The 27179-nt window shown below is 41.3% G+C and overlaps 5 protein-coding genes and 1 long non-coding RNA gene across 10 annotated transcripts in view; 5 read left to right on the forward strand and 1 right to left on the reverse strand.

Annotated features, from left to right (window-relative positions):
• LOC125712174 (extracellular calcium-sensing receptor-like) overlaps positions 1-23136 on the forward strand; it is a 35817-nt gene extending 12681 nt beyond the window's left edge. The window contains exons 2-6 of one of the 2 annotated variants that reach the window (XM_048981942.1): positions 164-517; positions 634-1434; positions 1526-1753; positions 2018-2141; positions 2254-3982. In XM_048981942.1, the coding sequence (XP_048837899.1) occupies positions 260-517; positions 634-1434; positions 1526-1753; positions 2018-2141; positions 2254-3167 (2325 nt within the window). In that variant the 5' untranslated portion in view covers positions 164-259 and the 3' untranslated portion in view covers positions 3168-3982. Of the gene's footprint in view, positions 1-163; positions 518-633; positions 1435-1525; positions 1754-2017; positions 2142-2253; positions 3983-22783 lie in introns of those variants that run through there. The other variant, XM_048981943.1, reaches the window with a different exon arrangement.
• Positions 1-27179, reverse strand: part of LOC125712190 (uncharacterized) — a 62243-nt gene that overhangs the window by 11410 nt on the left and 23654 nt on the right. The window contains exons 4-5 of one of the 4 annotated variants that reach the window (XR_007383203.1): positions 1538-1711; positions 1299-1428 (exon numbers count right to left, since the gene is read on the reverse strand). This is a non-coding gene — a long non-coding RNA (uncharacterized LOC125712190). Of the gene's footprint in view, positions 1-1298; positions 1429-1537; positions 1712-23096; positions 23237-26572; positions 26696-27179 lie in introns of those variants that run through there. The other 3 variants (XR_007383205.1, XR_007383206.1, XR_007383204.1) reach the window with 3 other exon arrangements.
• Positions 4562-14102, forward strand: LOC125712162 (extracellular calcium-sensing receptor-like). Its single transcript, XM_048981904.1, has 7 exons — positions 4562-4604; positions 10396-10727; positions 10864-11155; positions 11333-12148; positions 12274-12501; positions 12621-12744; positions 13178-14102. The coding sequence occupies exons 2-7, from the start codon at positions 10453-10455 to the stop codon at positions 14089-14091; spliced, it is 2649 nt and encodes an 882-aa protein (XP_048837861.1). The 5' UTR covers positions 4562-4604; positions 10396-10452; the 3' UTR covers positions 14092-14102.
• Positions 4631-8310, forward strand: LOC125712163 (extracellular calcium-sensing receptor-like). The gene is made up of 6 exons (XM_048981905.1): positions 4631-4936; positions 5073-5364; positions 5542-6357; positions 6483-6710; positions 6830-6953; positions 7387-8310. The coding sequence occupies exons 1-6, from the start codon at positions 4662-4664 to the stop codon at positions 8298-8300; spliced, it is 2649 nt and encodes an 882-aa protein (XP_048837862.1). The 5' UTR covers positions 4631-4661; the 3' UTR covers positions 8301-8310.
• On the forward strand, positions 16116-19900 carry LOC125712164 (extracellular calcium-sensing receptor-like). The gene is made up of 6 exons (XM_048981906.1): positions 16116-16518; positions 16612-16903; positions 17079-17894; positions 18020-18247; positions 18367-18490; positions 18924-19900. Exons 1-6 carry the CDS (start codon positions 16244-16246, stop codon positions 19835-19837), a joined length of 2649 nt encoding a protein of 882 aa, XP_048837863.1. The 5' UTR covers positions 16116-16243; the 3' UTR covers positions 19838-19900.
• Positions 23252-27089, forward strand: LOC125712161 (extracellular calcium-sensing receptor-like). The gene is made up of 6 exons (XM_048981903.1): positions 23252-23543; positions 23680-23971; positions 24147-24962; positions 25088-25318; positions 25451-25574; positions 26005-27089. The coding sequence occupies exons 1-6, from the start codon at positions 23269-23271 to the stop codon at positions 26916-26918; spliced, it is 2652 nt and encodes an 883-aa protein (XP_048837860.1). The 5' UTR covers positions 23252-23268; the 3' UTR covers positions 26919-27089.

Raw genomic sequence — 27179 nt, forward strand, 5'->3', positions numbered from 1 at the left:
CATGTAAATTACAATCATTTTAACATCTAGTTACTTTTCAGAACTGGATTGAACAAGTTTTCATACAAAAAGATACAGCACCTATTTCATGTACATAGTAAAATTTTTTTGGTAAATAACGTTTAAAGTTGGAAGTATGTATGAATAATTTACATTTATTAAGGTATTTAGCAATATTTGAGCTCTCCTGATTCTGTCAATATTTAAAACATGGCCCTTTTCTAGTCTGAATTACAGAGAATTTCAATTTGCCCAAGCAATGATATTTGCCATTGAGGAAATAAACAACAGAACAGACCTCCTCCCAAAAGTATCACTGGGTTACAAGATATATGATGCCTGCGGCTCAATCCTTTTGGCTATTCAGTCAGCGATGGCTCTGATGAACGGTTATGAGGAAAGCGTGACTGATGCATCCTGCTCCAGACCCGCAGCTGTCCAGGCCATCATAGGGGAGTCTGGGTCTTCCCCAACAATTGCTCTCTCATCAGTAGTTGGACCTTTTTCCCTTCCATTGGTAAGTAACTATCGCTTTTCTTTGGGCTGCACAGCTCAGGCACTTTGCCGCAATGTGATTTTGCTACCAGAATTTCTGCATGTGATTAGTTTGTTTCTTCATTCCTGCTACTACAGATCAGCCATTTTGCCACCTGTGCCTGCCTTAGCAACAGACAAAAATACCCATCTTTCTTCAGGACCATTCCCAGTGACTACTATCAGAGCAGAGCACTGGTCCAGCTGGTTAAGTACTTTGGCTGGACGTGGGTGGGAGCTGTCAGGAGTGACAATGACTATGGAAACAATGGAATGGCCACTTTTATCGAGGGTGCTGAACGAGAGGGAATCTGTATTGAGTATTCTGTGGCTGTTTTCAGGACAGATCCCAGAGAAAAAATACTCAAGACAATTGAAGCAATTAGAAAAGGAACTGCAAAGGTGATAGTGACTTTCGTGGCTTTTGGAGATATACTCCCACTGCTCCAGGAGCTGGCTCTTCAGAATGTAACGGGTATCCAGTGGGTGGGCACGGAGTCTTGGATCACGGCCAGTAACCTGGTACAGAAAACAGAATTTAAATTCCTTAAGGGATCTCTTGGGTTTTCAGTAAGCAGAAGCAAGTTAGAAGGATTGCAGGAGTTTCTGATGAAGGTCCATCCAAAAAAGGAGCCAGGAAATGCTCTTCTGAAGGAATTTTGGGAGACAGCTTTTAGCTGCTCTTTTGAGAGCAGCAGTAATGTGGTTAATACAACTTTCTGTACTGGGTATGAGACCTTGAGTGACCTGAAAAACCCATATACGGATGTATCTGATGTATCCAATAAAGTATATGCAGCAGTTTATGCAGTTGCACATGCTCTGCACAATATCCTGGAAGACAATGTAGGTCGCTACGTCATCAACAGCAGCCATGGACCCCAATTCAGACCACTGGAGGTAAAAAAAGGAAAGAACTTAGATCACAGCAGAACAAGTGTATTTTCAACTGTCTAAATAAACCCATTTCAAAATAACTTTTTAAATACAGGTGCTTGCCTACCTGGAAAAGGTAAATTTCACAACCAAATATGGTGAGCAGTTGTCCTTTGACATTAATGGAGACCCAGTAGCAAGATATGAACTGGTAAACTGGCACCTCACGGATGAAGGAACCATGAAGTTTAAGACAGTTGGACTGTATGATGCGTCTTTGCCTTCAAATAAAAAGTTTGCCCTAGATCAAAGGAACATAGTTTGGGCTGGAGGACAATCGCAGGTATAATATGACAGGTGGAAACATAATTACATTACTAGGAAGTATGAATTGCATTTATATATGTATAGAACAATTTATGTCAGTAATTTGCATTAATAATTAGGCCTGTCATGCCATTTCCAAAAATTGGGGAAAAAAAAAGATAATTTCACAATTATGCATAATGAATGAAATGCATTGAAAAGACTATCGGTAAAACCTTATAAATGTGTATTCCAAGAAGCCCATTTAATGCACGTAACATGATCTGTTATTGTCACACAGAAGCCCGGATCAAAGTGCAGTGAGAGCTGTCCCCCAGGAACCCGCAAGGCCGTGCAGAGAGGGAAGCCTGTCTGCTGCTACGACTGTGTACCCTGTGCTGAGGGGGAGATCAGCAATACTACAGGTGATGAATTGCAGCAAAACTGTCATAGTTTTTGAATGCACAACATCCAATATCAGTTTAAATATTGCCAATATTCAGACATCCGAATAACTGTATTCTAATTTTCTTACAGATTCTAATGACTGCGTTCCTTGTGATCTGGAATACTGGTCAAATAAAAATAGAGACAGGTGCATATTAAAGACAGTTGAATATTTATCCTTTGATGAAACTATGACAATAGTGCTCATAATTTTCTCAGTTTTTGGGGCATGTATAACCATAATTGTAGCTGCTGTGTTCTTCATACACAAGGACACACCCATCGTCAAAGCCAACAACTCTGAGCTGAGCTTCCTGCTGCTCTTTTCCCTGACCCTGTGTTTCCTCTGCTCACTCACTTTCATCGGCCGACCCTCTCACTGGTCCTGTATGCTGCGCCACACGGCGTTTGGGATCACCTTTGTCCTCTGCATCTCTTGTGTTCTGGGGAAAACAATAGTGGTGTTAATGGCCTTCAGGGCTACACTCCCAGGCAGTAATGTCATGAAATGGTTTGGACCTTCTCAGCAGAGGCTCAGTGTCCTTGTATTCACTCTCATACAGGTGCTAATTTGTGTGCTCTGGTTAACATTATCCCCTCCTTTCCCCAACAAGAACACGAAGTACTACAAAGACAAGATCATTCTAGAGTGTGATGTGGGGTCAGCAGTGGGCTTCTGGGCTGTGCTGGGGTACATTGGTCTCCTCTCTGCCCTGTGCTTTGTACTGGCTTTTCTGGCCAGGAAGCTGCCTGATAACTTCAATGAAGCCAAATTCATCACCTTCAGCATGCTCATATTCTGTGCTGTCTGGATCACCTTTATCCCAACTTATGTCAGCTCACCTGGGAAGTTCACCGTAGCTGTTGAGACATTTGCCATTTTAGCCTCAAGCTCTGGCTTGTTAATTTGCATTTTCTTTCCAAAATGTTATATAATATTATTAAAGCCTGCACAAAATACAAAAAAAAACATGACAGGAAAATCTATCTCAAAAAGTTTTTAACATGCTTAAAGTACAGTAATCAGTAAAAAAACATATGAAGAAAAAAAGTCAAGTGACAAACATCCCACAAATTAAATTTTAAAACCAATGGTTTATTATTTTAGTCATAGAAAAAGTATGCAGACGCTCCTCTACTTACGAATGAGATACGTTCCGAACGGCCGTTTGTAACTTGAAATGTTCGTAAGTTTTTATTCAATATCATTTTAAGGGTATAGGCAAGTACTGTACAAAGAACTAGGATGCTGGGAGTTCGCACGCTACGCTGCTGTGCGGCAGTAGTAGCACCCAGAAGTTGTACTAGGTGGGACTGGCGTAGAGAAAAAAAATTGATGTTACGGACAGGAAACGGGAGCCCAAATGAACCCAATTTGGACTTACAATCCTCTTCGTTCGTATGTCTGAAAGCTTGTAAGTTGAAAGATCGTAAGTAGAGAAGCGTCTGTATTACTTAGTAAAATAAGCAGTTGTCCTATGATTCCTTATAATCACACAAGGCAAAGTGTCTGAGGTGTTCCTGTGATTTGGGTATGTTTTACACAGCTCTGTAGAGTAAACCATAGCTAGAATATACTGTGATGTATAATTATTTTCATACCAATCCGTAAAAAGATCCACATTGACAAAGGAGTTGGACTGACAAGACCCAATGACAGAGTGGCTCTGCTTTTCACAGGCCATACCAGGGGTCATTATCTGTGCCAGGCCAGGGAAGCACACTCCACACTACTATGGCCCCCTCTTCAACAGGTCAGGGCAGCAGAGCCTGGACTAACAGTGCCCCTTCTTCTGCTTCTGTCCTGTACACTATGGACCTGGACAGTGTACTGTTTGCTAAAGAACAATATGGACTTTATACACCTCATATGTTACCTATATATAGAGAAAGTCAGTTACAAGTAATCTTTGGATCTTTGACCAAATACTATAAAACAAGGAGGTAAATTATTATGCTTATGAACTGTATTTTATCTCCATACAGTACATGAAAAATGAAGGTACAATTTTATACTAAAATACTTGTGACAAATTCCATATGGATTCAAATAAATCATGTTTACACTTTGATCTACCTTACTTGTTAAGTCTTCCTTTAGTAATGAGAGTTTTGACATAGATTTCAAGAGTAAAAGCCTGCACCACTGAAAATATATGACTGAACAAGAACACTGTCTCTATGATAACAATTTAAGTTCTCAAGCAGTCCTCAGATATAGAACTTATCCTGGGCAACCACTGTACAGGATGTAGCAGACCTGCCACACTAATAAGTCTACAAAGACTAACTATTAAAGATGTAAATTACATGTAAATATAGCAAAATGGAGTTTGGTGGCAATAGGCAATTTAGGTGTGTGACATATACAGGAGTGATTACGGTAGTCGTTGAGTGAACAGTACAGGCTGGGCCACTCCTTTGCAGCTCCCCGGGATAAGGTACAGCACCATGTAACGTTTACCACTGAGGATAGGAGACACAGTGTATAAATAGGCATGTCTGAGCAGCAGCACATTCAGCCCTGCTCTACAAGGTCAGACATGAATCAAGCACTGATGTGGCATGTGCTGGCAGCCCCAGTCTTTGTTCTCCTGAGTGGTGGTTCTTTATCCAGGAAAGATGAACCTTCCTGTCACCTGTGGGGAGAACCTCAAACCCCACAGCTTCAAAAGGATGGAGACATCATGATCGGAGGCGTTTTCTCATTCCACAACAACTGGGAACGAGAACTTTTATATTCACAGGCTCCCCCGCCATTGAAATGCACAGAGTAAGTCCATTTTCACAAAGTAACAGTGGTTAAACTTTAAGGATTATTTAACTGCATGTGTTTAAATAATAAGATCTTCTTATATAATTGAGGACTGTCTGACATATAATGCTTCATGTTGTATCTGCCATTTTAGCTTAAACCTCAGATCATTTCAGTATGCTCAGACTATGATCTTTGCCATAGAGGAGATTAATAACAGCACATCTCTGCTTCCAAATACCACTCTGGGCTATAAGATCTATGACACATGTGGTTCAGTTGGTACAGCTGTGAGGGCAGCCATGACCCTGGCAAATGATCACCAAGGTCAAGCTTCTGATACACTTTGTACCAAACCATCTACAGTTCAGGCAATCATAGGAGAGTCGTCGTCATCTCCTACTGTTGCAATTTCAGCATCTATTGGACCCTTTCATATACCCGTGGTAGGTAGGCAGGCTTAACATTTCAGAAAATCTTAACATGCAGAAAAAGCTACAGTGTACAGGCTAATTTATGTAAAATGGTCATTCAGCATATTATTAACTGTCTTTCACTGAATGGGCTAGTGCCTGAAAATGTGCTGTAAAAGGGCCAGTAAATAACATATCTGTGTTTAACAGGTAAGTCACTTTTCCACCTGCGCTTGTCTGAGTGACAAAAGGAAATATCCATCATTCCTCAGAACCATTCCCAGTGACTACTACCAGAGCAGAGCACTGGCCCAGCTGGTCAAATACTTTGGCTGGACATGGGTGGGGGCCATCAGGTCAGATGATGACTACGGCAATAACGGAATGGCCACTTTCATAGAGACCGCCCAACGTCTTGGAATATGCATTGAGTACTCAGAACCTTTTTACAGAACATACCCAAAGGAAGACTTATTACGAATAATTGATGCTATTAAGAGGTCCACTTCCCGAGTTATAGTGGGCTTCCTGTCCTACATGGACATGGATGTGCTGTTGCAGGAGATGGCTCACCACAATCTTACAGGGTACCAATGGATTGGCAGTGAGGCCTGGATCGCTGACCCATACACAGCCACTGTCAAGGGCCACCATGTCCTTAATGGAGCAATAGGATTTTCTATTGCAAAAGCAGAGGTGTCAGGCCTAAGAGATTTCATGCTGGATGTTCTACCATTGAACTCATCTGGTAATACTATTTTTCAAGAGTTTTGGGAAGGCTTATTTGAATGTAAATTCCCCAGTGATGTGGATTCAGTCAATGGTAAAGTATGCAAGGGCACTGAGAATCTGAGTGGGATTGATAACACGTACACCGATATGTCTCAGATACAAATCCTGAATAATGTGTACAAAGGGGTGTATGCTGTGGCTCACGCGCTGCATGAGTTATTCACCTGCAAATCTGACCAAGAGGTGGCTGCCAACCAAACCTGTGCCACGAAGAGGCAACCCGAACCATGGAAGGTATGCTAAGCAACACAAATTGTCACAAACACCTTCACACCTCATGTAATATTTAAAGTAGTTCATAAATTTCTTACCTGGTGTAATACTTAAAGTGATTTGTCAATAACAAATTGTTAACATAGTTTTTACAGCAACTGAAAAAAGTTCGATTCAAAACAAAGGAGGGTGAAGAAGTGTTCTTCGACAAGAATGGAGATCCAGCAGCAAAATATGATCTTGTAAACTGGCAGCAGCAGCCAGACGGCCAGATTTATATTGCCACAGTGGGACGATATGATGCATCTTTACCCACAGAGAAACAACTAAAACTGAACAACGTATCCATTGTTTGGGCTAAAAATTCAGAAAAGGTGAGTCTCGACGCATATGGTTATTTAACGTGAAATTGAATTAATGTCAAATTGCAGCAATTTCTGCAGCTTCTGCCCATTTAGCTGCTGTTCTGTTTGTGCTTTTGTGCCTCTGCCAGGTGCCCGTGTCAGTGTGCAGTGAGAGCTGTCCCCCAGGAACCCGCAAGGCTGTGCAGAAAGGAAAGCCTGTCTGCTGCTACGATTGCTTACTTTGTGCTGAGGGGGAGATCAGCAATACTACAGGTACCTTTATAAAAATATATATTACATAACCATATATAATACGACCTATGTTTTGTGTGCTCTGTGCGCCGTCTGAGTCTCCCCCCAGGTAGCTGAGCTAACTGGCACTTCTAAATTGTCATTTGTTTGTGTGCATGTGTGCAAGTGTTGTGATTGCCTGAACTCTGAACAGGGTATACACCTACTCCTTTGTGCCCTGTGCTGCATGGGAAAGGCTGCCCGCTTCCACAATTCTAGTATAAGTGGTTGGAAGATGACTGGACGATTATGCTAAAAAAGATATATAGTGAAAAGGTATAATGTAGTGAAAGGTGATTTTTTTTTTTGGCTAAAAGTTTTAATTCATGATTATAATGTATAAAATCGCTGCACTTTTCTTTATAACAGAACATGAAATTGGTGTTAATATTATATTCTCAAATTTTTCTTACAGATTCTATCACATGCATGCAATGTCATCCAGAATACTGGTCAAATAAATTGAAGGAAAAATGCATTCTGAAAGAAACTGAATATTTGTCCTATGCAGAAATTATGGGAATAATACTCACAGTTGTTTCCCTACTTGGAACAGGCATAACAAGTGCAGTGACAATTATTTTCTTCAGATACAAGAACACACCTATTATAAAAGCCAACAACTCTGAGCTGAGCTTCCTGCTGCTCTTTTCCCTGACCCTCTGTTTCCTCTGCTCACTCACTTTCATTGGACCACCATCCAACTGGTCCTGTATGCTGCGCCACACAGCATTTGGGATCACCTTTGTCCTCTGCATCTCTTGTGTTCTGGGGAAAACAATAGTGGTGTTAATGGCCTTCAGGGCTACACTCCCAGGCAGTAATGTCATGAAATGGTTTGGACCTTCTCAGCAGAGGCTCAGTGTTCTTGTATTCACTCTCATACAGGTGCTAATTTGTCTGCTCTGGTTAACATTATCCCCTCCTTTCCCCAACAAGAACATGAAGTACTACAAAGACAAGATCATTCTAGAGTGTGATGTGGGGTCAGCAGTGGGCTTCTGGGCTGTGCTGGGGTACATTGGTCTCCTCTCTGCCCTGTGCTTTGTACTGGCTTTTCTGGCCAGGAAGCTGCCTGACAACTTCAATGAAGCCAAATTCATCACCTTCAGCATGCTCATATTCACTGCTGTCTGGATCACCTTTATCCCAGCTTATGTCAGCTCACCTGGGAAGTTCACTGTGGCTGTCGAGATATTTGCTATTTTAGCTTCCAGTTTCGGCTTGTTGTTCTGTATTTTTATCCCAAAATGTTATATTATTTTGCTTAAACCAGAAAAAAACACAAAGAAATTCCTTTTGGGTAAAATGCCTTCAAAATCTCTGTAAAATATATGTATATAAATATGCAAAAGGAAGTATTTAATAAACTTGTACGTCCATCCATCCATTATCCAAACCGCTTATGCTACTGGGTCGTGGGGGGTCTGGAGCCTATCCCGGAAGGGAACAACCCAGGATGGGGGGCCAGCTCATCGCAGGGCACACTCACACACCATTCACTAACACATACACACCTATGGGCAATTTAGGAACTCCAATTAGTCTCAGCATGTTTTTGGACTGTGGGGGGAAACCGGAGTACCCGGAGGAAACCCCATGACGACATGGGGAGAACATGCAAACTCCACACACATGAGATCCAGGCGGAGACTCAAACCCGGGTCTCAGAGGTGTGAGGCAACAGTGCTAACCACTGCACCACCATGCCGCCCCCTAAACTTGTACGTTTTCTTGCATAATCTTTACAGTAGAATGTAGTAAATGTAATTTACTGAGAAACATATTTTCTGAACTTATGACAAATACAATAACCCCTTTACATTTGCCAGGATTAGGGCCGGAAGATCCCCAGTAATGTGAAAATACCTGAATAATACTTGAGCATCCCTAACCTCAATCCATATCAGTCCGTTAACCTAAGTCATTACACAAAAATTCAATTTATTTCCAATTTCTAAACAAACAATACTGTATATTTTGCATGTGAAATTGCTTTGTCATTTAAGAGTGATGATCCACATAGCAGCTCACAGACAAAAGGGGGTTATTAACAAATAGAACAGAAAGGGGAAAACCACTAAATTAATGGGTCTCAGGGGGTCAAGGACAAAACACAAAAAATAAGAATTAACTGAAATAACGACAAAATAGTACACTAGGGAATAGAGCAGAAACTGGGAGCAGACCAGGAAACAAGCACAGCTACAAAGAAGGTAATACAACTATAGACACACACAGGAAAATCTACAGTACAATGACAGACCAAAAAAAAGAATCAGGGCAGGCACTTAAATCTACACAGATTACAGGGTTAACAAGAGGCATGTGTGGAACATAACCAAAAACAACCAATAAGCAAAGACACAGAACAAAAGGGGAAGAAACTTATAATAAACAAGCAGAGACCTAGGGAACCTTAATAAACATTAAGGGTTAATGCCACTAGGGAAAACTACGAACATAAGAATAAGCGGAACAAAATTAAACAAGGCACACATAGTAACAGATAAGTTGGAGAAGCCGATTAACATACTTTTAATTACCGTACTAGTATCAGTATAATACAACAAATAAAGCAACTCATGACATGATATTATTAAAGCCACCAAAAAATACAAAATAGTTAGAAAACTCAATGTCAATAAATCTTTAACATCCTTAGAGGACAATAATCAGTAAAAAACTGATTTAAAAAATACTTAAAAAGATCCCACAAAAACCAACGGCTAATTACTGTATCCAGTATAAGAATTCTATTACTTTGTAAAATAAGTGGTTTTCCTGTGGTAATCATATAAGGCAAAGTGTCCGAGGTGTTTCTGTGATTTGGGATTAGCTAGAATTTACTGTGATGTGTAATTATTGTATATATTGTAAATATATGACTGTCACGATCCAATGACACCCGCGACCCAGTAGGAAAAGCGGTTTGGAAAATGGATGGATGGATGGATGGATGGAAGACCCAATGTCAGAGTGGCTCTGCTTTTCACAGGCCATACCAGGGGTCATTATCTGTGCCAGGCCAGGGAAGCACACTCCACACTACTATGGCCCCCTCTTCAACAGGTCAGGGCAACAGAGCCTGGACTAACAGTGCCCCTTCTTCTGCTCCTGTCCTGTACACTATGGACCTGAACAGTGTACTGTTTGCTAAAGAATAATATGGATTTTATACACCTCATATGTTATCTGCATACAGAGAAAGTCTCTTACAAATAGTTGTATTTGCCGTCACATACGTACAATACAAAACAAGGAGAGAAATTTAAGAAAACGATAACTTTACCTTATGCTCATGAACTGTACGGGGTGTGAATGGTACTTGGCAATTTACTTGTGTGACATACAGGAGTGATTACGGTAGTCGTTGAGTGAAGAGTACAGGCTGGGCCACTCCTTTGCAGCTCTCCGGGATGAGGTACAGCACCATGTAACGCTTACCACTGAGGATAGGAGACACAGTGTATAAATAGGCATGTCTGAGCAGCAGCACATTCAGCCCTGCTCTACAAGGTCAGACATGAATCAAGCACTGATGTGGCATGTGCTGGCAGCCCCAGTCTTTGTTCTCCTGAGTGGTGGTTCTTTATCCAGGAAAGATGAACCTTCCTGTCACCTGTGGGGAGAACCTCAAACCCCACAGCTTCAAAAGGATGGAGACATCATGATCGGAGGCGTTTTCTCATTCCACAACAACTGGGAACGAGAACTTTTATATTCACAGGCTCCCCCGCCATTGAAATGCACAGAGTAAGTCCATTTTCACAAAGTAACAGTGGTTAAACTTTAAGGATTATTTAACTGCATGTGTTTAAATAATAAGATCTTCTTATATAATTGAGGACTGTCTGACATATAATGCTTCATGTTGTATCTGCCATTTTAGCTTAAACCTCAGATCATTTCAGTATGCTCAGACTATGATCTTTGCCATAGAGGAGATTAATAACAGCACATCTCTGCTTCCAAATACCACTCTGGGCTATAAGATCTATGACACATGTGGTTCAGTTGGTACAGCTGTGAGGGCAGCCATGACCCTGGCAAATGATCACCAAGGTCAAGCTTCTGATACACTTTGTACCAAACCATCTACAGTTCAGGCAATCATAGGAGAGTCGTCGTCATCTCCTACTGTTGCAATTTCAGCATCTATTGGACCCTTTCATATACCCGTGGTAGGTAGGCAGGCTTAACATTTCAGAAAATCTTAACATGCAGAAAAAGCTACAGTGTACAGGCTAATTTATGTAAAATGGTCATTCAGCATATTATTAACTGTCTTTCACTGAATGGGCTAGTGCCTGAAAATGTGCTGTAAAAGGGCCAGTAAATAACATATCTGTGTTTAACAGGTAAGTCACTTTTCCACCTGCGCTTGTCTGAGTGACAAAAGGAAATATCCATCATTCCTCAGAACCATTCCCAGTGACTACTACCAGAGCAGAGCACTGGCCCAGCTGGTCAAATACTTTGGCTGGACATGGGTGGGGGCCATCAGGTCAGATGATGACTACGGCAATAACGGAATGGCCACTTTCATAGAGACCGCCCAACGTCTTGGAATATGCATTGAGTACTCAGAACCTTTTTACAGAACATACCCAAAGGAAGACTTATTACGAATAATTGATGCTATTAAGAGGTCCACTTCCCGAGTTATAGTGGGCTTCCTGTCCTACATGGACATGGATGTGCTGTTGCAGGAGATGGCTCACCACAATCTTACAGGGTACCAATGGATTGGCAGTGAGGCCTGGATCGCTGACCCATACACAGCCACTGTCAAGGGCCACCATGTCCTTAATGGAGCAATAGGATTTTCTATTGCAAAAGCAGAGGTGTCAGGCCTAAGAGATTTCATGCTGGATGTTCTACCATTGAACTCATCTGGTAATACTATTTTTCAAGAGTTTTGGGAAGGCTTATTTGAATGTAAATTCCCCAGTGATGTGGATTCAGTCAATGGTAAAGTATGCAAGGGCACTGAGAATCTGAGTGGGATTGATAACACGTACACCGATATGTCTCAGATACAAATCCTGAATAATGTGTACAAAGGGGTGTATGCTGTGGCTCACGCGCTGCATGAGTTATTCACCTGCAAATCTGACCAAGAGGTGGCTGCCAACCAAACCTGTGCCACGAAGAGGCAACCCGAACCATGGAAGGTATGCTAAGCAACACAAATTGTCACAAACACCTTCACACCTCATGTAATATTTAAAGTAGTTCATAAATTTCTTACCTGGTGTAATACTTAAAGTGATTTGTCAATAACAAATTGTTAACATAGTTTTTACAGCAACTGAAAAAAGTTCGATTCAAAACAAAGGAGGGTGAAGAAGTGTTCTTCGACAAGAATGGAGATCCAGCAGCAAAATATGATCTTGTAAACTGGCAGCAGCAGCCAGACGGCCAGATTTATATTGCCACAGTGGGACGATATGATGCATCTTTACCCACAGAGAAACAACTAAAACTGAACAACGTATCCATTGTTTGGGCTAAAAATTCAGAAAAGGTGAGTCTCGACGCATATGGTTATTTAACGTGAAATTGAATTAATGTCAAATTGCAGCAATTTCTGCAGCTTCTGCCCATTTAGCTGCTGTTCTGTTTGTGCTTTTGTGCCTCTGCCAGGTGCCCGTGTCAGTGTGCAGTGAGAGCTGTCCCCCAGGAACCCGCAAGGCTGTGCAGAAAGGAAAGCCTGTCTGCTGCTACGATTGCTTACTTTGTGCTGAGGGGGAGATCAGCAATACTACAGGTACCTTTATAAAAATATATATTACATAACCATATATAATACGACCTATGTTTTGTGTGCTCTGTGCGCCGTCTGAGTCTCCCCCCAGGTAGCTGAGCTAACTGGCACTTCTAAATTGTCATTTGTTTGTGTGCATGTGTGCAAGTGTTGTGATTGCCTGAACTCTGAACAGGGTATACACCTACTCCTTTGTGCCCTGTGCTGCATGGGAAAGGCTGCCCGCTTCCACAATTCTAGTATAAGTGGTTGGAAGATGACTGGACGATTATGCTAAAAAAGATATATAGTGAAAAGGTATAATGTAGTGAAAGGTGATTTTTTTTTTTGGCTAAAAGTTTTAATTCATGATTATAATGTATAAAATCGCTGCACTTTTCTTTATAACAGAACATGAAATTGGTGTTAATATTATATTCTCAAATTTTTCTTACAGATTCTATCACATGCATGCAATGTCATCCAGAATACTGGTCAAATAAATTGAAGGAAAAATGCATTCTGAAAGAAACTGAATATTTGTCCTATGCAGAAATTATGGGAATAATACTCACAGTTGTTTCCCTACTTGGAACAGGCATAACAAGTGCAGTGACAATTATTTTCTTCAGATACAAGAACACACCTATTATAAAAGCCAACAACTCTGAGCTGAGCTTCCTGCTGCTCTTTTCCCTGACCCTCTGTTTCCTCTGCTCACTCACTTTCATTGGACCACCATCCAACTGGTCCTGTATGCTGCGCCACACAGCGTTTGGGATCACCTTTGTCCTCTGCATCTCTTGTGTTCTGGGGAAAACAATAGTGGTGTTAATGGCCTTCAGGGCTACACTCCCAGGCAGTAATGTCATGAAATGGTTTGGACCTTCTCAGCAGAGGCTCAGTGTTCTTGTATTCACTCTCATACAGGTGCTAATTTGTCTGCTCTGGTTAACATTATCCCCTCCTTTCCCCAACAAGAACATGAAGTACTACAAAGACAAGATCATTCTAGAGTGTGATGTGGGGTCAGCAGTGGGCTTCTGGGCTGTGCTGGGGTACATTGGTCTCCTCTCTGCCCTGTGCTTTGTACTGGCTTTTCTGGCCAGGAAGCTGCCTGACAACTTCAATGAAGCCAAATTCATCACCTTCAGCATGCTCATATTCACTGCTGTCTGGATCACCTTTATCCCAGCTTATGTCAGCTCACCTGGGAAGTTCACTGTGGCTGTCGAGATATTTGCTATTTTAGCTTCCAGTTTCGGCTTGTTGTTCTGTATTTTTATCCCAAAATGTTATATTATTTTGCTTAAACCAGAAAAAAACACAAAGAAATTCCTTTTGGGTAAAATGCCTTCAAAATCTCTGTAAAATATATGTATATAAATATGCAAAAGGAAGTATTTAATAAACTTGTACGTCCATCCATCCATTATCCAAACCGCTTATGCTACTGGGTCGTGGGGGGTCTGGAGCCTATCCCGGAAGGGAACAACCCAGGATGGGGGGCCAGCTCATCGCAGGGCACACTCACACACCATTCACTAACACATACACACCTATGGGCAATTTAGGAACTCCAATTAGTCTCAGCATGTTTTTGGACTGTGGGGGGAAACCGGAGTACCCGGAGGAAACCCCATGACGACATGGGGAGAACATGCAAACTCCACACACATGAGATCCAGGCGGAGACTCAAACCCGGGTCTCAGAGGTGTGAGGCAACAGTGCTAACCACTGCACCACCATGCCGCCCCCTAAACTTGTACGTTTTCTTGCATAATCTTTACAGTAGAATGTAGTAAATGTAATTTACTGAGAAACATATTTTCTGAACTTATGACAAATACAATAACCCCTTTACATTTGCCAGGATTAGGGCCGGAAGATCCCCAGTAATGTGAAAATACCTGAATAATACTTGAGCATCCCTAACCTCAATCCATATCAGTCCGTTAACCTAAGTCATTACACAAAAATTCAATTTATTTCCAATTTCTAAACAAACAATACTGTATATTTTGCATGTGAAATTGCTTTGTCATTTAAGAGTGATGATCCACATAGCAGCTCACAGACAAAAGGGGGTTATTAACAAATAGAACAGAAAGGGGAAAACCACTAAATTAATGGGTCTCAGGGGGTCAAGGACAAAACACAAAAAATAAGAATTAACTGAAAGAACGACAAAATAGTACACTAGGGAATAGAGCAGAAACTGGGAGCAGACCAGGAAACAAGCACAGCTACAAAGAAGGTAATACAACTATAGACACACACAGGAAAATCTACAGTACAATGACAGACCAAAAAAAAGAATCAGGGCAGGCACTTAAATCTACACAGATTACAGGGTTAACAAGAGGCATGTGTGGAACATAACCAAAAACAACCAATAAGCAAAGACACAGAACAAAAGGGGAAGAAACTTATAATAAACAAGCAGAGACCTAGGGAACCTTAATAAACATTAAGGGTTAATGCCACTAGGGAAAACTACGAACATAAGAATAAGCGGAACAAAATTAAACAAGGCACACATAGTAACAGATAAGTTGGAGAAGCCGATTAACATACTTTTAATTACCGTACTAGTATCAGTATAATACAACAAATAAAGCAACTCATGACATGATATTATTAAAGCCACCAAAAAATACAAAATAGTTAGAAAACTCAATGTCAATAAATCTTTAACATCCTTAGAGGACAATAATCAGTAAAAAACTGATTTAAAAAATACTTAAAAAGATCCCACAAAAACCAACGGCTAATTACTGTATCCAGTATAAGAATTCTATTACTTTGTAAAATAAGTGGTTTTCCTGTGGTAATCATATAAGGCAAAGTGTCCGAGGTGTTTCTGTGATTTGGGATTAGCTAGAATTTACTGTGATGTGTAATTATTGTATATATTGTAAATATATGACTGTCACGATCCAATGACACCCGCGACCCAGTAGGAAAAGCGGTTTGGAAAATGGATGGATGGATGGATGGATGGAAGACCCAATGTCAGAGTGGCTCTGCTTTTCACAGGCCATACCAGGGGTCATTATCTGTGCCAGGCCAGGGAAGCACACTCCACACTACTATGGCCCCCTCTTCAACAGGTCAGGGCAACAGAGCCTGGACTAACAGTGCCCCTTCTTCTGCTCCTGTCCTGTACACTATGGACCTGAACAGTGTACTGTTTGCTAAAGAATAATATGGATTTTATACACCTCATATGTTATCTGCATACAGAGAAAGTCTCTTACAAATAGTTGTATTTGCCGTCACATACGTACAATACAAAACAAGGAGAGAAATTTAAGAAAACGATAACTTTACTTTATGCTCATGAACTGTGCGGGGTGTGATTGGTACTTGGCAATTTACTTGTGTGACATACAGGAGTGATTACGGTAGTCGTTGAGTGAACAGTACAGGCTGGGCCACTCCTTGGCAGCTCCCCGGGATGAGGTACAGCACCATGTAACGTTTACCACTGAGGATAGGAGACACAGTGTATAAATAGGCATGTCTGAGCAGCAGCACATTCAGCCCTGCTCTACAAGGTCAGACATGAATCAAGCACTGATGTGGCATGTGCTGGCAGCCCCAGTCTTTGTTCTCCTGAGTGGTGGTTCTTTATCCAGGAAAGATGAACCTTCCTGTCACCTGTGGGGAGAACCTCAAACCCCAACGCTTCAAAAGGATGGAAACATCATGATCGGAGGCGTTTTCTCATTCCACAAAAACCGGGAAAGAGAACTTCTATATTCACAGGCTCCACAACCTTTGAAATGCACAGAGTAAGTCCATTTTCACAAAGTAACAGTGGTTAAACTTCAAGGATTATTTAACTGTGTGACATGTAATGCTTCATGTTGTACCTGTCATTTTAGCTTAAACCTCAGATCATTTCAGTATGCTCAGACTATGATCTTTGCCATAGAGGAGATTAATAACAGCACATCTCTGCTGCCAAATACCACTCTGGGCTATAAGATCTATGACACCTGTGGTTCAGTTGCTACGGCTGTGAGGGCAGCCATGACCCTGGCAAATGATCAACAGAGCCAAGCTTCTGATATACTTTGTACCAAATCATCTACAGTTCAGGCAATCATAGGAGAGGCTTCTTCGTCTCCCACTGTAGCAATTTCAGCATCTATTGGACCCTTTAATATACCCGTGGTAGGTAGGCAGGCTTAACATTTCATAAAATCTTAACTTGCAGAAAAATGTCATGTACAGGCTAATTTATGTAAAACGGTCATTCAGCATATTATTAACTGTCTTTCACTGAATGGGCTAGTGCCTGAAAATGTGCTGTAAAAGGGCCAGTAAATAACATATCTGTGTTTAACAGGTAAGTCACTTTTCCACCTGCGCTTGTCTGAGTGACAAAAGGAAATATCCATCATTCCTCAGAACCATTCCCAGTGACTACTACCAGAGCAGAGCTCTGGCCCAGCTGGTCAAATACTTTGGCTGGACATGGGTGGGGGCCATCAGGTCAGATGATGACTACGGCAATAACGGAATGGCCACTTTCATAGAGACCGCCCAACGTCTTGAAATATGCATTGAGTACTCAGAACCTTTTTACAGAACATACCCAAAGGAAGACTTATTACGAATAATTGATGCTATTAAGAGGTCCACTTCCCGGGTTATAGTGGGCTTCCTGTCCTACATGGACATGGATGTGCTGTTGCAGGAGATGGCTCACCACAATCTTACAGGGTACCAATGGATTGGCAGTGAGGGGTGGATCACTGACCCATACATAGCCACTGTCAAGGGCCACCATGTCCTTAATGGAGCAATAGGATTTACTATTGCAAAAGCAGAGGTGTCAGGCCTAAGAGATTTCATGCTGGATGTTCTATCATTGAACTCATCTGATAATACTATTTTTCAAGAGTTTTGGGAAGGCTTATTTGAATGTAAATTCCCTAGTGATGTAGATTCAGTCAATGGTAAAGTATGCAAGGGCACTGAGAATCTGAGTGGGATTGATAACACGTACACCGATATGTCTCAGATACAAATCCTGAATAATGTGTACAAAGGGGTGTATGCTGTGGCTCACGCGCTGCATGAGTTATTCACCTGCAAATCTGACCAAGAGGTGGCTGCCAACCAAACCTGTGCCACGAAGAGGCAACCCGAACCATGGAAGGTATGCTAAGCAACACAAATTGTCACAAACACCTTCACACCTCATGTAATATTTAAAGTAGTTCATAAATTTCTTACCTGGTGTAATACTTAAAGTGATTTGTCAATAACAAATTGTTAACATAGTTTTTACAGCAACTGAAAAAAGTTCGATTCAAAACAAAGGAGGGTGAAGAAGTGTTCTTCGACAAGAATGGAGATCCAGCAGCAAAATATGATCTTGTAAACTGGCAGCAGCAGCCAGACGGCCAGATTTATATTGCCACAGTGGGACGATATGATGCATCTTTACCCACAGAGAAACAACTAAAACTGAACAACGTATCCATTGTTTGGGCTAAAAATTCAGAAAAGGTGAGTCTCGACGCATATGGTTATTTAACGTGAAATTGAATTAATGTCAAATTGCAGCAATTTCTGCAGCTTCTGCCCATTTAGCTGCTGTTCTGTTTGTGCTTTTGTGCCTCTGCCAGGTGCCCGTGTCAGTGTGCAGTGAGAGCTGTCCCCCAGGAACCCGCAAGGCTGTGCAGAAAGGAAAGCCTGTCTGCTGCTACGATTGCTTACTTTGTGCTGAGGGGGAGATCAGCAATACTACAGGTACCTTTATAAAAATATATATTACATAACCATATATAATACGACCTATGTTTTGTGTGCTCTGTGCGCCGTCTGAGTCTCCCCCCAGGTAGCTGAGCTAACTGGCACTTCTAAATTGTCATTTGTTTGTGTGCATGTGTGCAAGCGTTGTGATTGCCTGAACTCTGAACAGGGTATACACCTACTCCTTTGTGCCCTGTGCTGCATGGGAAAGGCTGCCCGCTTCCACAATTCTAGTATAAGTGGTTGGAAGATGACTGGACGATTATGCTAAAAAAGATATATAGTGAAAAGGTATAATGTAGTGAAAGGTGATTTTTTTTTTTGGCTAAAAGTTTTAATTCATGATTATAATGTATAAAATCGCTGCACTTTTCTTTATAACAGAACATGAAATTGGTGTTAATATTATATTCTCAAATTTTTCTTACAGATTCTATCACATGCATGCAATGTGATCCAGAATACTGGTCAAATAAATTGAAGGATAAATGCATTCTGAAAGAAACTGAATATTTGTCCTATGCAGAAATTATGGGAATAATACTCACAGCTGTTTCCCTACTTGGAACAGGCATAACGAGTGCAGTGACAATTATTTTCTTCAGATACAAGAACACACCTATTATAAAAGCCAACAACTCTGAGCTGAGCTTCCTGCTGCTCTTTTCCCTGACCCTCTGTTTCCTCTGCTCACTCACTTTCATCGGCCGACCCTCTCACTGGTCCTGTATGCTGCGCCACACGGCGTTTGGGATCACCTTTGTCCTCTGCATCTCTTGTGTTCTGGGGAAAACAATAGTGGTGTTAATGGCCTTCAGGGCTACACTCCCAGGCAGTAATGTCATGAAATGGTTTGGACCTTCTCAGCAGAGGCTCAGTGTTCTTGTATTCACTCTCATACAGGTGCTAATTTGTGTGCTCTGGTTAACATTATCCCCTCCTTTCCCCAACAAGAACATGAAGTACTACAAAGACAAGATCATTCTAGAGTGTGATGTGGGGTCAGCAGTGGGCTTCTGGGCTGTGCTGGGGTACATTGGTCTCCTCTCTGCCCTGTGCTTTGTACTGGCTTTTCTGGCCAGGAAGCTGCCTGACAACTTCAATGAAGCCAAATTCATCACCTTCAGCATGCTCATATTCACTGCTGTCTGGATCACCTTTATCCCAGCTTATGTCAGCTCACCTGGGAAGTTCACTGTGGCTGTTGAGATATTTGCAATTTTAGCTTCCAGTTTCGGCTTACTGTTTTGTATTTTTATCCCAAAATGTTATATTATTTTGCTTAAACCAGAAAAAAACACAAAGAAATTCCTTATGGGTAAAATGCCTTCAAAGTCTCTGTAAAATGCACGCATATAAATATGCAAAAGTAAGTATTTAATAAACTTGTACGTTTTCTTGCATAATCTTTACAGTAGAATGTAGCAAACGTAATTTACTGAGAAACATATTTTCTGAACTTATGACAAATACATAACCCCTTTACAATTGCCAGGATTAGGGCCGGAAGATCCCCAGTAATGTGAAAATTACTGAATACTTGAGCATCCCTAACCTCAATCCATATCAGTCCGTTAACCTAAGTGATTACACAAAAATTCAATTTATTACCAATTTCTAAACAAACAATACTGTATATTTTGCATGTGAAATTGCTTTGTCATTTAAGAGTGATGATCCACATAGCAGCTCACAGACAAAAGGGGGTTATTAACAAATAGAACAGAAAGGGGAAAACCACTAAATTAATGGGTCTCAGGGGGTCAAGGACAAAACACAAAAAATAAGAATTAAGTGAAAGAACAACAAAATAGTACACTAGGGAATAGAGCAGAAACTGGGAGCAGACCAGGAAACAAGCACAGCTACAAAGAAGGTAATACAACTATAGACACACACAGGAAAATCTACAGTACAATGACAGACCAAAAAAAAGAATCAGGGCAGGCATTTAAATCTACACAAATTACAGGGTTAACAAGAGGCATGTGTGGAACATAACCAAAAACAACCAATAAGCAAAGACACAGAACAACAAAAGGGGAAGAAACATATAATTAACAAGCAGAGAACTAGGGAACCTAGGGAACCTTAATAAACATTAAGGGTTAAGACACTAGGGAAAACTATGAATATAAGACTAAGCGGAACAAAATTATACAAGACATAGGCAGAATAAACCTAAAATGATGACAAAATGCAAAAACAAAAACAGGCGCAAAGGAAAAACATCCATCCATCCATTTTCCAAACCACTTATCCTCCTAGGTCGCAGGGGGAACAAGCCAGGACGGGGGGTCAGCCCATCGTAGGGCACACTCACACACACGCCTATGGGCAATTCAGTAATTCCAATTAGCCTTAGCATGTCTTAAGACTGTAGGGCGAAACCGGAGTACCCAGAAAAAAACCCACAAAGACATGGGGAGAACAAGCAAACTCCACGCACATGGATCCCAGGCGGAGACCCTGGTCCCAGAGGTGCAAGGCAACAGTGCTAACCACTGCACCACCATGCCCCCCGCAACAGAAAAACAGCAAATCATCCATCCATTTTCCAAACCGCTTATCCTACTTGGTCGCGGGGGGTCCGGAGCCTATCCCCGAAGCAATGGGCACAAGGCAGGGAACAACCCAGGATGGGGGGGCCAGCCCATCGCAGGGCACACTCACACACCATTCATGCACACATGCACACCTACGGGCAATTTAGCAACTCCAATTAGCCTCAGCATATTTTTTGGACTGTGGGGGGAAACTGGAGAAAACCCCACGACGACATGGGGAGAACATGCAAACTCCAGACACATGTGACCCAGCCGGAGACTCGAACCCGGGTCTCAGACGTGTGAGGCAACAGTGCTAACCACTGCACCACCATGCTGCCCCAACAGCAAATCAATAAATACTAAATAAGAGGTGAAGCTGGTTCCAACCAAATTTAAGTTCATGACCAGAGGGATTCAGTCTCTTAAGCTACATGGCGGCCCATGGAACACACTAGGGGCTGAAGGGCTACAAGACAGAGAGGGGGGAAACAGGATGATCAATAAAAGGGAACAAGGGATAGGACACACAGGACAGATATGGACAGGTACTGTCCGGACAAAATGTTACTGCGAGAACTTATGCATTTTGATGCAAATAAAACTATTTACTTGTTTTTTCAGACTGTAAGGTCACAAGTGAAAAATGCTCAATAACAAGGCAAGACAGACGCGGTCTACGCCTAAATTCTGTTGTGCAAACAGCCATTTCACTCATCAGCATAATAGTCAATTAGTGCAATAACAGCTTAATCTTGCTGTGAGTGATTGGAATGATGACCATGACAATGGCATATATTAATGGCGTACCATCATTACTCCTACTAGAAAAATATATATTAAACGCTGTCTGTTTTTGGCAATTTTCCTTATATACAATACAGTAGTTTTCTGTTCATGTTTAAGAGACATACACTGCTCAAGTCCAATGTCTTAGCCACTCAGTAATGATCTTGGACTCATGTGCTTACACACACTGGGTTCCAAGACGGCAATAATAATACTAATTACTGTCAACTCAATCATAAATGTACTGGGAAGACCTCCAAATGAATCCCAAAAAAATCAAGGCAATCATGCTACCATGCTAAAGTTGGCCAGGGGCTAGGGGTATGTAATGTGATAACCCGCTAACATTTACAGAGGCAGGTGGGAGCAAACAATGAGATGTGGAAATACCAGTGAACTGGTGGTTCAAATGCAATGAACCAAATAATACTCTTATTTACAATTGCTCAAGTTACCGAAACGTCTACGTCACTTCAGTTAAACACAGTAGTGGGAGAAGCCGATTAACATACTCTTAATGACCGTAATCAGTATAATACAACAAATGAAGCAACTCATGACATATTATTAAAACCAGCAAAAAATACAAAATAGTTTAAAAAATCAATGTCAATAAATCTTTAACATCCCTAGAGGACAATAATCAGTAAAAAACTGATTTAAAAAATATTAAAGAAGATCCCACAAATTAATTTTTAAAACCAATGGCTAATTACTGTATCCAGTATAAGAATTCTATTACTTTGTAAAATAAGTGGTTTTCCTGTGGTAATCATATAAGGCAAAGTGTCTGAGGTGTTCCTGTGATTTGGGAATAGCTAGAATTTACTGTGATGTGTAATTTTTAGACTGTCAAGATCCAATGACCCCCGCGACCCAGTGGGAAAAGCGGTTTAGAAAATGGATGGATGGATGGATGGAAGACCCAATGACAGAGTGGCTCTGCTTTTCACAGGCCATACCAGGGGTCATTATCTGTGCCAGGCCAGGGAAGCACACTCCACACTACTATGGCCCCCTCTTCAACAGGTCAGGGCAGCAGAGCCTGGACTAACAGTGCCCCTTCTTCTGCTCCTGTCCTGTACACTATGGACCTGGACAGTGTACTGTTTGCTAAAGAACAATACGGATTTTATACACCTCATATGTTATCTGCATACAGAGAAAGTCTCTTACAAATAGAGTTGTATTTGCCGTCACATACCTACAATACAAAACAAGGAGAGAAATTTAAGAAAACGATAACTTTACCTTATGCTCATGAACTGTACGGGGTGTGAATGGTACTTGGCAATTTACTTGTGTGACATACAGGAGTGATTACGGTAGTCGTTGAGTGAAGAGTACAGGCTGGGCCACTCCTTTGCAGCTCCCCGGGATGAGGTACAGCACCATGTAACGCTTACCACTGAGGATAGGAGACACAGTGTATAAATAGGCATGTCTGAGCAGCAGCACATTCAGCCCTGCTCTACAAGGTCAGACATGAATCAAGCACTGATGTGGCATGTGCTGGCAGCCCCAGTCTTTGTTCTCCTGAGTGGTGGTTCTTTATCCAGGAAAGATGAACCTTCCTGTCACCTGTGGGGAGAACCTCAAACCCCACAGCTTCAAAAGGATGGAGACACCATGATCGGAGGCGTTTTCTCATTCCACTACAACTGGGAACGAGAACTTTTATATTCACAGGCTCCCCCTCCATTGAAATGCACAAAGTAAGTCTATTTTCACAAAGTAACAGTGGTTAAACTTTAAGGGTTATTTAACTGCATGTGTTTAAATAATAAGATCTTCTTATATAATTGAGGACTGTCTGACATGTAATGCTTTATGTTGTATCTGTCATTTTAGCCTAAACCTCAGATCATTTCAGTATGCTCAGACTATGATCTTTGCCATAGAGGAGATTAATAACAGCACATCTCTGCTTCCAAATACCACTCTGGGCTATAAGATCTATGACACCTGTGGTTCAGTTGCTACAGCTGTGAGGGCAGCCATGACCCTGGCAAATGATCAACAGAGCCAAGCTTCTGATACACTTTGTACCAAACCATCTACAGTTCAGGCAATCATAGGAGAGACCTCTTCATCTCTCACTGTTGCAATTTCAGCATCTATTGGACCCTTTAATATACCCGTGGTAGGTAGGCAGGCTTAACATTTCAGAAAATCTTAACATGCAGAAGAATGTCATGTACAGGCTAATTTATGTAAAACGGTCATTCAGCATATTATTAACTGTCTTTCACTGAATGGGCTAGTGCCTGAAAATGTGCTGTAAAAGGGCCAGTAAATAACATATCTGTGTTTAACAGGTAAGTCACTTTTCCACCTGCGCTTGTCTGAGTGACAAAAGGAAATATCCATCATTCCTCAGAACCATTCCCAGTGACTACTACCAGAGCAGAGCACTGGCCCAGCTGGTCAAATACTTTGGCTGGACATGGGTGGGGGCCATCAGGTCAGATGATGACTACGGCAATAACGGAATGGCCACTTTCATAGAGACCGCCCAACGTCTTGGAATATGCATTGAGTACTCAGAACCTTTTTACAGAACATACCCAAAGGAAGACATATTACGAATAATTGATGCTATTAAGAGGTCAACTTCCCGGGTTATAGTGGGCTTCCTGTCCTACATGGACATGGATGTGCTGTTGCAGGAGATGGCTCACCACAATCTTACAGGGTACCAATGGATTGGCAGTGAGGCATGGATCGCTGACCCATACATAGCCACTGTCAAGGGCCACCATGTCCTTAATGGAGCAATAGGATTTTCTATTGCAAAAGCAGAGGTGTCCGGCCTAAGAGATTTCATGCTGAATGTTCTACCATTGAACTCATCTGGTAATACTATTTTTCAAGAGTTTTGGGAAGGCTTATTTGAATGTAAATTCCCCAGTGATGTGGATTCAGTCAATGGTAAAGTATGCAAGGGCACTGAGAATCTGAGTGGGATTGATAACACGTACACCGATATGTCTCAGATACAAATCCTGAATAATGTGTACAAAGGGGTGTATGCTGTGGCTCACGCGCTGCATGAGTTATTCACCTGCAAATCTGACAAAGAGGTGGCTGACAACCAAACCTGTGCCACGAAGAGGCAACCCGAACCATGGAAGGTATGCTAAGCAACACAAATTGTCACAAACACCTTCACACCTCATGTAATATTTAAAGTAGTTCATAAATTTCTTACCTGGTGTAATACTTAAAGTGATTTGTCAATAACAAATTGTTAACATAGTTTTTACAGCAACTGAAAAAAGTTCGTTTCAAAACAAAGGAGGGTGAAGAAGTGTTCTTCGACAAGAATGGAGATCCAGCAGCAAAATATGATCTTGTAAACTGGCAGCAGCAGCAGCCAGACGGCCAGATTTATATTGCCACAGTGGGACGATATGATGCATCTTTACCCACAGAGAAACAACTAAAACTGAACAACATATCCATTGTTTGGGCTAAAAATTCAGAAAAGGTGAGTCTCGACACATATCGCATATCATTAATTCAATTTAACGTGAAATTGAATTAATGTCAAATTGCAGTAATTTCTGCAGCTTCTGCCCATTTAGCTGTGATTCTGTTTGTGCTTTTGTGACTCTGCCAGGTGCCAGTGTCAGTGTGCAGTGAGAGCTGTCCCCCAGGAACCCGCAAGGCCGTGCAGAAAGGAAAGCCTGTCTGCTGCTACGACTGCTTACTTTGTGCTGAGGGGGAGATCAGCAATACTACAGGTACATTTATAAAAATATATATTACATAACCATATATAATACGACCTATGTTTTGTCTGCTGTGTGTGCTGTCTGAGTCTCCCCCCAGGTAGCTGAGCTAACTGGCACTTCTAAATTGTCATTTGTTTGTGTGCATGTGTGCAAGCGTTGTGATTGCCTGAACTCTGAACAGGGTATACACCTACTCCTTTGTGCCCTGGGTTGCTTGGGAAAGGCTGCCCCCTGCCACAATTCTAGTATAAGTGATTGGAAGATGAATGGATGATTATGCTAAAAAAGATATTTTGAAAAGTTATAATGTAGTAAAAGGTAATTTTTTTTTTGGCTAAACGTTTTAATTCATGATTATAATGGATAAAATCGCTGCACTTTTCTTTATAACAGAACATGCAATTGGTGTTAATATTATATTCTCAAAATTTTCTTACAGATTCTATCACATGCATGCAATGTCATCCAGAATACTGGTCAAATAAATTGAAGGATACATGCATTCTGAAAGAAACTGAATATTTGTCCTATGCAGAAATTATGGGAATAATACTCACAGCTGTTTCCCTACTTGGAACAGGCATAACAAGTGCAGTGACAATTATTTTCTTCAGATACAAGAACACACCTATTATAAAAGCCAACAACTCTGAGCTGAGCTTCCTGCTGCTCTTTTCCCTGACCCTCTGTTTCCTCTGCTCACTCACTTTCATCGGCCGACCCTCTCACTGGTCCTGTATGCTGCGCCACACAGCGTTTGGGATCACCTTTGTCCTCTGCATCTCTTGTGTTCTGGGGAAAACAATAGTGGTGTTAATGGCCTTCAGGGCTACACTCCCAGGCAGTAATGTCATGAAATGGTTTGGACCTTCTCAGCAGAGGCTCAGTGTTCTTGTATTCACTCTCATACAGGTGCTAATTTGTCTGCTCTGGTTAACATTATCCCCTCCTTTCCCCAACAAAAACACGAAGTACTACAAAGACAAGATCATTCTAGAGTGTGATGTGGGGTCAGCAGTGGGCTTCTGGGCTGTGCTGGGGTACATTGGTCTCCTCTCTGCCCTGTGCTTTGTACTGGCTTTTCTGGCCAGGAAGCTGCCTGACAACTTCAATGAAGCCAAATTCATCACCTTCAGCATGCTCATATTCACTGCTGTCTGGATCACCTTTATCCCAGCTTATGTCAGCTCACCTGGGAAGTTCACTGTGGCTGTCGAGATATTTGCTATTTTAGCTTCCAGTTTCGGCTTGTTGTTCTGTATTTTTATCCCAAAATGTTATATTATTTTGCTTAAACCAGAAAAAAACACAAAGAAATTCCTTATGGGTAAAATGCCTTCAAAATCTCTGTAAAAATGTATGTATATAAATTTGCAAAAATAAGTATTTAATAAACTTGCATGTTTTCTTGCGTAATCTTTATAGTAGAATATAGCAAACATAATTAATTTAAAAACATATGTAAATAAAAATACGTAAAAGCAAGTATTAAATAAACTTGTATATTTTTTTGAATAGTGTTTACAATAGAATGTAGCAGACAATTTATTGACTATACATATTTTAGGAAATGAGGACAAATATATCTATAAAACACGACAAAAATAACCAGTG

This window comes from Brienomyrus brachyistius, chromosome 17, assembly GCF_023856365.1.
Source record: "Brienomyrus brachyistius isolate T26 chromosome 17, BBRACH_0.4, whole genome shotgun sequence".
Taxonomy (NCBI): Eukaryota; Metazoa; Chordata; class Actinopteri; order Osteoglossiformes; family Mormyridae; genus Brienomyrus; species Brienomyrus brachyistius.

Bases quoted from the DNA above. Each gene is read 5' to 3' on its own strand.
- LOC125712163 (XM_048981905.1), top strand. From the start codon at position 4,662: ATGTCTGAGCAGCAGCACATTCAGCCCTGCTCTACAAGGTCAGACATG. The intron at 6,358-6,482 runs GTATGCTAAGCA...TTGTTAACATAG, and splicing joins GGCAACCCGAACCATGGAAG to TTTTTACAGCAACTGAAAAA. The intron at 6,954-7,386 runs GTACCTTTATAA...TTTTTCTTACAG, and splicing joins GGAGATCAGCAATACTACAG to ATTCTATCACATGCATGCAA.
- LOC125712162 (XM_048981904.1), top strand. From the start codon at position 10,453: ATGTCTGAGCAGCAGCACATTCAGCCCTGCTCTACAAGGTCAGACATG. The intron at 12,502-12,620 runs GTGAGTCTCGAC...TGCCTCTGCCAG, and splicing joins GGGCTAAAAATTCAGAAAAG to GTGCCCGTGTCAGTGTGCAG. The intron at 12,745-13,177 runs GTACCTTTATAA...TTTTTCTTACAG, and splicing joins GGAGATCAGCAATACTACAG to ATTCTATCACATGCATGCAA.
- LOC125712164 (XM_048981906.1), top strand. From the start codon at position 16,244: ATGTCTGAGCAGCAGCACATTCAGCCCTGCTCTACAAGGTCAGACATG. The intron at 16,519-16,611 runs GTAAGTCCATTT...CTGTCATTTTAG, and splicing joins CAACCTTTGAAATGCACAGA to CTTAAACCTCAGATCATTTC. The intron at 17,895-18,019 runs GTATGCTAAGCA...TTGTTAACATAG, and splicing joins GGCAACCCGAACCATGGAAG to TTTTTACAGCAACTGAAAAA.
- LOC125712161 (XM_048981903.1), top strand. From the start codon at position 23,269: ATGTCTGAGCAGCAGCACATTCAGCCCTGCTCTACAAGGTCAGACATG. The intron at 25,319-25,450 runs GTGAGTCTCGAC...TGACTCTGCCAG, and splicing joins GGGCTAAAAATTCAGAAAAG to GTGCCAGTGTCAGTGTGCAG. The intron at 25,575-26,004 runs GTACATTTATAA...ATTTTCTTACAG, and splicing joins GGAGATCAGCAATACTACAG to ATTCTATCACATGCATGCAA.